General features: G+C 39.4%; 1 protein-coding gene across 1 annotated transcript; it reads right to left on the bottom strand.

Moving 5' to 3' along the window:
• Positions 1 to 1,230: 1,230 nt before the first annotated feature.
• LOC124113085 (ATP-dependent DNA helicase PIF1-like) lies at positions 1,231 to 13,152 on the bottom strand. The gene is made up of 11 exons (XM_046473337.2): positions 13,033 to 13,152; positions 11,770 to 12,496; positions 11,480 to 11,569; positions 10,914 to 11,067; positions 9,649 to 9,766; positions 7,970 to 8,076; positions 6,550 to 6,689; positions 6,192 to 6,298; positions 4,776 to 4,863; positions 3,697 to 3,842; positions 1,231 to 3,020 (listed from the first exon to the last, which is right to left on the bottom strand). The coding sequence occupies exons 2-11, from the start codon at positions 12,485 to 12,487 to the stop codon at positions 2,772 to 2,774; spliced, it is 1,917 nt and encodes a 638-aa protein (XP_046329293.2). The 5' UTR covers positions 12,488 to 12,496; positions 13,033 to 13,152; the 3' UTR covers positions 1,231 to 2,771.
• Positions 13,153 to 13,202: the final 50 nt, after the last annotated feature.

The following is a 13,202-nucleotide window of genomic DNA, read 5'->3' as shown; positions in this document are numbered from 1 at the left end:
GTGTACACACAAAAGAGAAATGTAAAGAATCTTCGGTATGATATCCACAGGAACAAATCTTTGTATCCAAAATATATCTATCACATTGATCTTTGTTCGCCGCAGCCAAGCCTGAGGTGACTGAATAATTTGACATAATCTGTTTCCATAACATACATCCAATTGAATACGATTATCTCCCCTTACCTGAAGCAAATTCTTAAAATTGTGTAACAGTCTCTGCCCCCGGAAAGATGTCTGATGTTAACACATGTCAATACATCACTATTTGTTTTTGTTCTTTTAATAAATAAGAAGAAAACAGATCAGACGCCCTGTAGTTAATTAGTCAAATAATAGGGAGCAGGGACCTGAAGCAGTCTCCTCATCTCAGAAAATACCCTGATTAGAAGCTAGATAATTATAATGGTTACATATCAAAACAATAGGTGACGGGGACGTTAAAGATAAAGTGGACTGTAATACTATAAACTTTGCTCTATCAACTCCTGCAATGACAACTTCACTGGAAGCGGCTTTTCATGAACAGTTGTTGAGAAGAAAGAGTCTGTTAACAAGTCCTTATTATTGACCATGAACAATATTTTTCGCTACTTGAGTAACTCAAAGAATCATGTTTTCCTAATACTAAGTCCCCTCAACAGTATCACATCCTTGGACTGGGTTGGTATAAAATACTTGAGTGTGGTCATATTGAAAAGTTCATTTGTAAATGCAATGACAGAGCTCAAGAACCCATATCGAGGATATCTTTGAGATAGGTCACATTTCAACTTGTCATGGTGGTCGTGACAAAATGTTGAAAGCATTGACAAAATATGCTAATATCACAAGTGAGGGAGTAGAAAAGTAGAAATCACTTAGAGTGTCACTGGAAGGGTAAACGAACCACAACAAATGGAGTAGTTGTCAAACCCAACCTGTCCACGGACTTAGGATCTCCAGGCCATCTCATCATAACATCAAAATAGATCCAAGTTAAAATGAGAAGTTTAAATTAAGGAGTCTTAATTCATTTCATTCAATCTGTCTAAAATCCAGTCTCATTTTCCAGGCAATATGCACATTGCCTGAGTGCACCAGTCAGTAGACAAATTGCATGATTATCACCATTGACATCTTACATATATATATAAGAAAGATAAAAAATGCCCCTATAAAAAATGTAGTACCGGTAACATAGTAACCATTCGATGCACATCTGTTGATTGATAGAGGAAATAGCTAGGCCTAGTGACACAACATATTTATTTTCATTCCATAAACAAACAAGAGTTGGTGTACATATAAAACATACATATATAAACAACAATACAATCCTTGAGTTAATAACATTAAGAAGTGTATATACAAACTGATATTTAATACTGTAGACACCCTGGGAAACACACATTAACACCATCATGGAGGCCCTCCTGAGCAAAACTACCATCATTATATCATCCATGTAAAACTACCAATATGTTACTATTCGTGTAAAACTACCAATATGTTACTATTCGTGTAAAACTACCAATATGTTACAATTCATGTAAGAATACCAATATTTTACTATTCATGTAGAACTACCAATATGTTACTATTCATGTAGAACTACCAATATTTTACTATTCATGTAGAACTACCAATATGTTACTATTCATGTAAAACTACCAATATGTTACTATTCATGTAGAACTACCAATATGTTACTATTCATGTAGAACTACCAATATTTTACTATTCGTGTAAAACTACCAATATTTTACTATCCATGTAGAACTACCAATATTTAACTTTTCAATGGAGACTAATTTTACAACAAAGTGAAACATTGTTTCTGATGTGATATTTTTAAGAAGTCTATTCCCACAAATATTTTGTTTAATACAGATTATACACAGTACAAGGACATCACAAGAATAAATACACAGGTTAAGATCATATTGACACCAAGCATTTGTAGCATGTGAAAGACTGAAGTGTTTTCCCTGCTGCCGTAACCTCAATGCTACCTTATTTCCTATTACCCAGCAGGAATCCAACATAACAGTGGGAGTGTTCTGATCCTACAGTTCAACCCAAGTGAAACATGACTTAGTTTAGCCTTATTAAAAGTGAATGAGTGAGTGAGTGTGACACTACATTCAACAGTTCTGTGTGGGAACAAAGCTAAAAGGACAGTTATCATAAAAGTGTTGAATGATCCATGATCCTTGCATCCCAAGGAATGTTCAAGTTTCAATCTAATTAAAATCAGATCTTAGTTCTCGCTGTCACTGAACAGAGATTGCTTAATAAGATTGTACAATCGTCAAACGAAGATTTGTAAACATCAATGTAAATCTTAGATACTGTAGCTTATTCATTTGATATTTTTGACCACTAGTGTTAAATAGTGTCTGAAGACATATTAATAGTCAACTGGACATTCCTGTAATCTCTTGCTTCATCCCTTGCGACAAGAATGAGGTCAGTATGTTTTATTTGTAGGATCACAGAATATTAAAAAAAATATCAAAACTTACTTTTCCTCACAGGTCAATACAGCAAAAATGTTAGGCAAATACTGTGTTTTTGTCAAGTCAAGATTGTTGCTGATTCCTTGCATAATATATCTAGGACCCTTGTTCTTGATACAGACTTTGACAAAATTAAGCACCTTCTTCATAGAGATACTGTCGTACAGAAAAAAAGGTACCAAAGTTGAAGCTTATGTAATTTTAAAAATAATAATTTCCTCCGACTTCTGAATTTTGAACTACTGGCCTAAGTATCAATACTGCCCCTCTCTACCAGTGACTGGGTGGGAGGGGGGCATCTGCAGCAACATAGTCCCCCATGCCTGTCTGCAGCATCTTCTGTGACAGCTGCAGCTTGTGGTAGAAGCGCAGCACCTCTGTGTTGGCCCGCACACAGCTGCGTTCAAAGTCCAGCACTCGCAGGCCCTCCAGGCTCTTGGCCCGGGACAACGCTACGTACGCCTGGCCTGCCTCGAACACCCGGGCCAGCGAGATCTCCACACAGTCCAGCGTCATGCCCTGCACAGACAGACACATGAGAAACACTACACACTAACTGTATCATATTCATACACACTACACTGGCAGACCTCATCTCAGTGGTGTAGTTCCAAGGCATTTAGATTTGGAAATTCATCAGAAGTGCATTGAAAAGTCGCGTGAGCTGTACAATGATGCATTGATGAAAAATGACGATAAAATGTCTGCACCAACAAATACTGGTAGTGTTATAAAACTTGATATCTTCTTCCATCGCGGAAATTAGAACAAATAAAGAAACGTCCTTTAACAGTAAACATACAATGATATCGTCGGTCAACAAAAGCAATGAAGTAGAAGACAATTTATGAATTAAGTTTTTAATTACTTCCCTTGCCTTCCAAAATTGAGCTACTTTGGTATTTATTCTATTATTGAAATATTTCAATAGATATAGGAAGAAGGGATAAAGGACTTTTTAAGCTAATGTGTCAAATAGTTGGTTGGCAGATCTTTGATTCAAGTAGTGAATGAGCATGAGGAATTTGATTTACACCACGTTTTCCAAGGCACTATTTCAGCCATGGCATGAGCTTCAGACATCACACCCAGGAGGGGAATCGAACCCAAGCCTTTGCCTTGACAAGTGACTGCTCTAACAACTAGGCTACCTCCCTAACAGCAACACTGGTCACCAACTGTAGGCGCCACTGACCTGACTCTTGTGTATGGAGATGGCCCAGGCCAGCTTGAGGGGCACCTGTTTGCGCATGAGACACACCCCACTGCCAACCTTCATGGCCCAGCGCACGGGCTTGATCACTTCCTCTAGGCCGCAGGCGAACTTCACACGCGGGAATCCTGCAAAAACACAGTTGTTTCAGTAAACCATGACACCTGGAAGGCACATTAACCTTCCACTTGGACTCTCCGAAATACGGTAGATGATCTTAACCACAGTTTACCAATGATCCTAACCAAGACTAAATAATGAAATTAACCAAGACTAACCAATGATCCTAACCAAGGTTAACCAATGACCCAAACCAAGGTTAACCAATGATCCTAACCAAGGTTAACCAATGACCTAAACCAAGGTTAACCAATGATCCTAACCAAGGTTAACCAATGACCTAAACCAAGGTTAACCAATGATCCAAACCAAGGTTAACCAATGATCCTAACCAAGGTTAACCAATGACCCAAACCAAGGTTAACCAATGATCCTAACCAAGGTTAACCAATGACCCAAACCAAGGTTAACCAATTATCCTAACCAAGGTTAACCAATGATCCTAACCAAGGTTAACCAATGACCTAAACCAAGGTTAACCCATGATCCTAACCAAGGTTAACCAATGATCCTAACAAAGGTTAACCAATGATCCTAACCAAGGTTAACAAATGATCCTAACTGAGGTTAACCAATGATCCTAACCAATGATCCTAACCAAGGTTAACCAATGATCCTAACCAATGATCCTAACCAAGGTTAACAAATGATCCTATTGTTTGGCAAGAAGCTTATTTAAGTCTTGGGTAGACATTGAAATTAAGATTGAAGTTTAAATTTATGAATCCTAAAACAAATCCGAAATCTGTAGTACATTGGTCTGGGCTGAACAAGTGCAACAAACACAATTTGAAGTGATGCCACTTGATACAGAAAAGCGGATGTAATATGGCACACATATGGTTATGTCTGAATAACACTGGACACAAAAGACAGTCCTAACATGAAATCAAACCGAGATCTTTCATGTCAAGCAGAATTGAAAACAGCATTCAACACACCATCACTAGTGTTTTCAAAGCCTGTGATGACTCCACGAGCTCCGTTCACCAACCCTCTCTGCACGTCCATGTTCTTTGCCAGCATCACCTGTAACCATAGCGACAGTGACTGTCAGTGCTGATTGTAACATGATAATGTTTAAGTAATTACTTAAAATAATAATGCAAATGGTAGTGAGTGGATGGAAGGGTGGGTGACAGTGAGAGTATTTTCTGGGCAAATCTTTTCGCTGTATCTCCGGAACCTGCCCATAAGGGAGTTTGTGGTTGATTAATGGTCACCTGGGGACTGTAACAGAATCTCCAAAGGGAGAGAAACGTGAATTCCTGAAGAGACATTCATGGGATACTGAGAACTATTCTGTCCTGGAATCACCAGAGAGACATGCATGGGATACTGGGAACTATTCTGTCCTGGAATCACCAGAGAGACATGCATGGGATACTGGGAACTATTCTGTCCTGGAATCACCAGAGAGACATGTATGGGATACTGGGAACTATTCTGTCCTGGAATCACCAGAGAGACATGCATGGGATACTGGGAACTATTCTGTCCTGGAATCACCAGAGAGACATGCATGGGATACTGGGAACTATTCTGTCCTGGAATCACCAGAGAGACATGCATGGGATACTGGGTACTATTCTGTCCTGGAATCACCAGAGAGACATGCATGGGATACTGGGTACTATTCTGTCCTGGAATCACCAGAGAGACATGCATGGGATAGTGGGTACTATTCTGTCCTGGAATCACCAGAGAGACATGCATGGGATACTGGGAACTATTCTGTCCTGGAATCACCAGAGAGACATGCATGGGATACTGGGAACTATTCTGTCCTGGAATCACCAGAGAGACATGCATGGGATACTGGGAACTATTCTGTCCTGGAATCACCAGAGAGACACTCATGGGATACTGGGAACTATTCTGTCCTGGAATCACCAGAGAGACATGCATGGGATAGTGGGTACTATTCTGTCCTGGAATCACCAGAGAGACATGCATGGGATACTGGGAACTATTCTGTCCTGGAATCTCCAGAGAGACATGCATGGGATACTGGGAACTATTCTGTCCTGGAATCACCAGAGAGACATGCATGGGATACTGGGTACTATTCTGTCCTGGAATCACCAGAGAGACATGCATGGGATACTGGGAACTATTCTGTCCTGGAATCACCAGAGAGACACGCATGGGATACTGGGAACTATTCTGTCCTGGAATCACCAGAGAGACATGCATGGGATACTGGGAACTATTCTGTCCTGGAATCACCAGAGAGACATGCATGGGATACTGGGAACTATTCTGTCCTGGAATCACCAGAGAAACATGCATGGGCTAGTGGACACAGCTTCAATGGTTCATGGTGCTATATAACAAACACTGAGACCACGACTCACCTGTGCCCCAAGTTTCAGCAGCAGTTTGTCTGGCACCGGACACAGGTTGTTGATCTGCTTGTTGTACACAGGATCTGTGTCTGTTGCGTGAAACATACGACTTTCACCTGAAATCAATAACCATATATTTCACAATTGTCCCACCATGCCATGTAGTACATACACAAACTCATTGTACCTGGACTCACTATCACTCGACAACTCCCAAAACAGTGATAGAAACCAACATTCGTAGTCCACTAGTCCTTAGCAAAACCCTTAAAAATGGCAAATTTCCACTAGTCCATAGATACCTTAACTATTGGGCACTTTGGCAAGGACTACAGGACTAGTGCTAATTTGTCTGGTGTGTCCCTACCAGTCAGTTTCTGCAGGTGATGGTTGTTGAGCTGTTCCACATCCTCCTTGTGTGTACACAGTCTGGTTGCTAGGATACCGTCTTTCTGGATATTGTGGCGGGCTGTTGCCTTCAGGGTGTTCTGAACATCATCTGAACATCTGCCATGGGTTATATAAGAAAAGCATGTAACATTTCAAAGCTTTGGCAAATGAAACTGTTAAAACTTGAACTATAAAAATCACTGCAAAGTTCATCAAGCTTATAGCACTGACTGTTGTACAATCTTCACTTTGGAATTGTAGACAGTTGAAGTTTAAGACTCATTATCATGATTATAGCGTCTCAATTATACAGAAAAGTGGACAGTGTCTAAATTCTAAAAGACATTATGGAGTACTGATGTTTTCCCCCTTCCAGGACAACACAGGTTCCAGGCTCGTCTTTAAGCCCATATAAAAGAAAGCTGTGTGATAAATCACAAAGAGCAATGAAGAAAAAAGTGTGATTTATTTCACGATAAAACATTGCTCTATCATGACGTCATTTCTGGAGATTTGACCATGTGCTCGCATCTTGATAATGTTGTAAATTGGACAACGTTATTTTTTAGAGGGAAGTGTCTATTGAGTTGTTCCCCATAGATGTTTTTGTTGTTGTTGTTTAACGCCGCACTCAGCAATATTCCAGCTATATGACGGCAGTCTGTAAATAATCGAGTCTGGACCAGACAATCCAGTGGATGACATCATGAGCAACGATCCACACAATTGGGTTTGATGACATGCATCAACCAAGTCAAAGAGTCTGACCACCCGATCCCGTTAGTCGCCTCTTTATGACAAGCATGGGTTGCTGAAGACCTTTTCTACCCCAGAACTTCACGGGTGCCCCATAGATGTAGCTGGGCAACGCAGATAAAAGCAATGGCAAAAAGTGGGAGAGGCATGACAATCGGTATTGGGAGAAAAGGTACAGGTAATCGATGTTAGGATTGTAAGAATATGTGGGAAATACCCACAGGTATTTCTCCCACTTTTGGATGCGATTATCTGTATAGCCCAGCTTCATCTATGGGGAACAATTCACTGGACACTTCCCTCTCAAAAATAATGTCGCTCAATATATGATGTCATCAAGTTGCGAGTGCATATTCAAATCTCCACAAATGACGTCATGATACAACAATGTTTTATCGTGAAATAAACCACGTTTCGTTCTTCATTTTTCTTTGTGATTTATCGCATAGCTATCTTATACATGTATAATAGAATAAATCATAAAGGTGCAGCCCTGTGTGGTTTATTCACCCAGGTGTGTTTAATTGTACAATAAACAACTCCCACTCGTTTATTTCTTAAATAATGAGTACTGGGTGGTCACAATGTCTGACTGATCCACAGGCACTTTGACATAGCTGCATCTTGCATTATCTACGTACCTGCCCACCCGAATGTCTTGCAGCACGTTGATGAAGTGTCTGTCCGACTGTCTCCGGACCTCGCTCAGTTCCAGGTTGACATGCATGCACTTCTGCCACGCCCGCGACTGTAACCAACACATACACCTCACAACAGTGACAAACAATCATTCTGGTCAACACTAACAGGCTTATAATTGTTTCACAATCACATGTTGAATATATATATGTACATACAGGACACAGTCAGGCCTCAAAGTTGTGACTAAAACAGTCGCCAATTCGCCCTAAATTTCAATTTGTCTACTGTCTAAAACTCAGAGGTAGCCAAATGACTACCTTGAAAATATTTTGTGGCAACTAAATTCTATTGCTTCACAAAAAAAAATAACAGGTGATTGTGGAAAACATGTCTGCCAATAATTGTACTTGCGTATAAGTTCTCCTGAAGTCAACAATGAACAGAAATACAAAAATGTTAATGTAATTAGTATTTTATTTCAGTTGACAATGCTCATTGGATAAGCAAGGATATACCTAAATAATCTAGTGGCATAAATTGCATCATTGTTTGAGTCACAAATAACAAAAAAGAAGAAGTACAGTTTCCACTAATATACAATTTCAAGACTTGTTGGTTGGTTGGTTTGTTGTTAAACGCCGCACTCAGCAATATTCCAGCTATATGACAGCTTCAGAATAGTGCTATGACTTGTACATATTATGATAGTTGATAAAAGATAATTTCAAATGCTTTTGGCTACCTACAGTATTGGCTTGACTTCTTGATTTTACCACTGGCTATGTGCAAGAAAATGCTATTAGCCATATGGCTACTTGGTAAAAATTCAAACTTTGAGGCCTGCACATACATATACACATGCTAAAAGAAATAAAATGAAACAATCACATCACACCTGACACTGTCCCTACATCTGAGTCTAACACAATCACCTTCTGTGGAACACAAATTCCATTTTTATAGCACAATATCCCTGTGTAAAACAATCTCAATCACTATGTGACACTACCTTACTGAGTGTAAAACTCATCCTTTCATACAACTTAGACAATCTCTCAATGTATAACACAATCTCTCAATGTATAACACAATCTCTCAATGTATAACACAATTTCTCAATGTATAAAACAATCTCTCAATGTATAACACAATCTCTCAATGTATGACACAATCTCTCAATGTATAACACAATCTCTCAATGTATGACACAATCTCTCAATGTATAACACAATCTCTCAATGTATGACTCAATCTCTCAATGTATAACACAATCTCTCAATGTATGACACAATCTCTCAATGTATGACACAATCTCTCAATGTATAACACAATCTCTCAATGTATGACACAATCTCTCAATGTATGACACAATCTCTCAATGTATGACACAATCTCTCAATGTATAACACAATCTCTCAATGTATGACACAATCTCTCAATGTATAACACAATCTCTCAATGTATGACACAATCTCTCAAAGTATCTACATGGAAATTAGTTAGGCAACACCCGTATATTCTCAGACTGAGCAACTTTAATGAACTAGTGCATGAAATGTGTAAAAGATTTCTGTACCAAATAAATTATTTAGTGAAAAGAAAAGGTTGAAGAGGAACATAGCCAAGATTACCATGAAATAATGTGGGTTTATTTTAGATGTTACTGTGTCAGACTAACCTGAAAACAGAACTTCCTCTTGACCGCCTGATCCTTGATGACTGGCGGCAGTTGCAGGAAGTCTCCACAGACAATCAGCTGGATGCCGCCGAACGGCTCGTCTGTCTGACGCACGACTCTGGAAATACAGTACATATCAAACTTATTTCTTTGTTTGTTGTTTAACACTGCACTCGGCAATATTCCAGCTATAGAACAGCGGTCTGTAAATGATCAAGCCTTGACCAGAAAATCCAGTGATCGATCAATGATCATTGAACATTAATCCCCGCAATGTGAGATAAGACAACATGCCATCAATGAACTCACTGACCTGGATCATTTCTTTGCCTCTTATGACAAGCACAGGTTGCTGGGGATCTATTTTCTTACCCAGAATCCCCAGCGGTGAATCGATATGCTAATCACAATGGAGTGTCGATACATGTTCAACGGATTCATTAGGATGTTCCGGAGCATGTTAACAGTTACACACAAATCACATTCAAACAAATGCTTCTCAGATTCACGCTATCTGACATACTATGGCATGGTTTAACATGTTTGAGGTAATACAGATCTCTTGGTCAAAATGCAAAGTTGCACAAGGCAAAAAGATTTAAATATCAAAAAAATGAAGTTTAAGTTATTTTGAGGTTTATTTTCTTATTTTCATATTTTGTCAAAATTAATATATGAAGAAGTTGTTTGTTTGCTTGCTGTTTACGCCGCTCTCAGCAATAATTACAATATTCCGGCTATAAATATGCTGACGTTTGTTGTCTAATGCTGCACTCAGCAATATTCTATCTATATGACAGTGTTCTGTAAATAATTACGTCCGGAACAGACATTCCAGTGATCGACATCATAAGCATCGATCTATGCAATTGGGAAAAGATGACATGCATCAACCAAGTCAGGGAGTCTGACCACCTGATCCTGTTTGTCGCCTCTTATGTCAAGCACGGGTTTCTAAAGACCTATTCTCTACCCAGATCATCACGGGTTAATGACGGCAGGTAGATGATTAAGTCTAGATCAGAAAAATGTGTTTGAATGTATGACCACTGTCCCACACTGTTGGAGGAGGATGACACGCAGTCAAACTAATCACCGGGCCGTACAACAAGCACATATTTTAACCAGGAATCCCCACTGTGGTTGTATGGACTTTACTTTGTAATGAGAAATTAACATTAACGTCCGTGAAGATGTTCGATCTACTAAGAGAAGACAAAATCTCATCAATATTTCAATTCAGCAATTTCTCAATATTAGGTTACCTAGCAACTGTCTCCAGCTTGTCAAAGAAGTCTCCATCCACCATAGATATTTCATCAATAATCAGATGGTGGCATTTCTTCCACTGTTGCGCCACCTGGGGGCGAGATGCAAGCTCCACGCACTGTTGTAGGGGGGCCCTTCCTGAACCAATACCTGGCAACATGTTACAAATGGGAGGGGTCTGTGAAGTGTTGTATACATATCATTGAGACTGGAATTACAGTTGGTTTGTTTGTTGTTTAATGCCACACTCAGCAATATTCCAGCAATGTGAAGACGGTCTGTAAATAATCAAGTCTGGACCAGACAATCCAGTGATTGACATGAGCATTGATCAACACAATTAAGATACGATGACATGCATCAACCAAGTCGTCAGCGAGCCTGACCACCAGATCCTGTTAGTCATCTCTTACGACAAGCATTGTCACCTTTTATGGCAAGCAGGGTTGCTGAAGACCTCTTCTATCATGGATCTTCACATATCGGAATTCCAGTATGAGCAACAAACAAGTCACTGGGCCCAGACACTGAGACTAGATACTGTTTAGCCTCGAAGATGTACCTGCGAAGGCGTGTAGTGTTGTCCCTCCTATGTGACAGGCCGCGACCCCAGTACTGGCTGTGGCGAATGTGTGATGAGGTGGTAGAGCTCCTGAAAATTAAGGTCAAACTAAACATCACACGTTCAGCTGAACTTAACGTAATTCAAATCAATGTCAATAAACATAGCTAACATTAATGATGATAATAACAGGCTACACATAAAGCTGATCACTCCCCACTACTGAAGGGCATCCACAAATCATGGGATATTTGTGATGTTTATACTAGGTAATATGTCAGCATCATTACCTATGATTCTCTTCAACAAGAAAGATTTGCCTGTCCCAGCACTTCCAGTAAAGAACACATTCCTCTTTCTGAGAACAGCTTCAAGAACAGTGTTCTGTTCCTTGCTAAGTTTCAGCGGGTTCACGACTCTAGATGGAGACATCATCGCTAAGCTCTTAGCCCTCTTAGCTTGCACAGACATCTGAGACTCTGTCACATTTTCCTTCTCATCAGTACGTTTCCTCTTCCCTGTCACTGTGGACTTCTGTGTTGGTGCTGCGAGTTTGCTCTGTTCCAGTTTAGTTTTTGCAGTGTGAACTGTCTGCAGATCTTTAATCGTCAATGGGCTGATGTCTTGGAATGATTTTGGAACATCAGATAAAAATTTCTTGCGCATACTAAGAAATCCCTTTTGACGTAGACATTCTAATTTCGTATGCATTGTTTTCAGGAACATGATGAGTTTGTCCGGTGGGCAGTTACTCAAAAGGAATTGAAGTTTATGATCTGGAAGTTTGATGGTAGCTTTGCCATCTTTCACAAACTTCTTGTGGATTACTAATTCACGAATTGGGTATTTGACTTCTTTCTTGCTGTAACTGACTTTGAGAATCATTTCGGAGAACTGGTCTCGCCCGAGGACAAGCATGAGGTTTCTGTGTTGAGTTTTCTTGATGACATCACCAGTGGCTGTCAGCTCCTCTATTGTGACAGTACAAGTGATACACCCAGACTCCATAATGATTAACTGAAAAAAACCCAAACTTTTCCAATAAACTTTCCCTCAAAATGTTTTAACATGGTTAAGGCAGAATCAGGTGATAATGATTATTTTTTTAATTGCTGCCCGACTAATAATCCACCCTCTTATACTTAAAGTTGCAGCAGGATCACGAGGGATACATGCCTTTTTAAATTCATATAGCAAGTAATCTAAAATCAATAGATCACCTCACAGCTGATCATAAGCAAGCCAATGGTATTTTCCTCATCATCTGTCAAAATTATTCATAATAATAATAATATTTATTTGAAAGACAACGTGTTTTAGTATCAGCAAAACTTGTCATTAATATGAACAAAGTAAGTAATTATCCACTGTTTCGTAGGGAGACAGCCTATATTCTAATTCAATAATCTGCTGATAGTTGAACTGGATTTTATAAACAAAGCCATTTACGAGTTTCGGGTGTGGTGTAAGATTAAGATCACTTGAAAAAAGCTGCAATGTAATTTCTATAATTGTAATGTCAACAAGAACATGTAATCAAAGATTACTAAAACCTGATCGGGTCCTAGAAAACACCGGTTCGAAGTTTATACAGCTTTCTTCTCTGTACACATTCTAAGAAGAAGTTCATTCAGCTGCGAAGGCCATTTGAAACATGTGCGACAATGCGTCAAGAATCACGTGACCATGTGGCCAATGAAATCATCTGTTGTAAAATACAACC

The sequence above is a fragment of the Haliotis rufescens genome, unplaced genomic scaffold (assembly GCF_023055435.1).
Source record: "Haliotis rufescens isolate VD_foot unplaced genomic scaffold, xgHalRufe1.0.p SCAF_2, whole genome shotgun sequence".
Lineage (NCBI taxonomy): Eukaryota > Metazoa > Mollusca > Gastropoda > Lepetellida > Haliotidae > Haliotis > Haliotis rufescens.
The sequence above is the reverse complement of the archived record's forward strand: the minus strand, read 5'-3'. Positions and strand labels throughout refer to the sequence as shown.

Bases quoted from the DNA above. Each gene is read 5' to 3' on its own strand.
- LOC124113085 (XM_046473337.2), bottom strand. From the start codon at position 12,487: ATGGAGTCTGGGTGTATCACTTGTACTGTCACAATAGAGGAGCTGACA. The intron at 4,864-6,191 runs GTGAGTCGTGGT...CTATGGTTACAG, and splicing joins TGCTGAAACTTGGGGCACAG to GTGATGCTGGCAAAGAACAT. The intron at 3,021-3,696 runs GTCAGTGGCGCC...CTGTCTGTGCAG, and splicing joins TCTCCATACACAAGAGTCAG to GGCATGACGCTGGACTGTGT.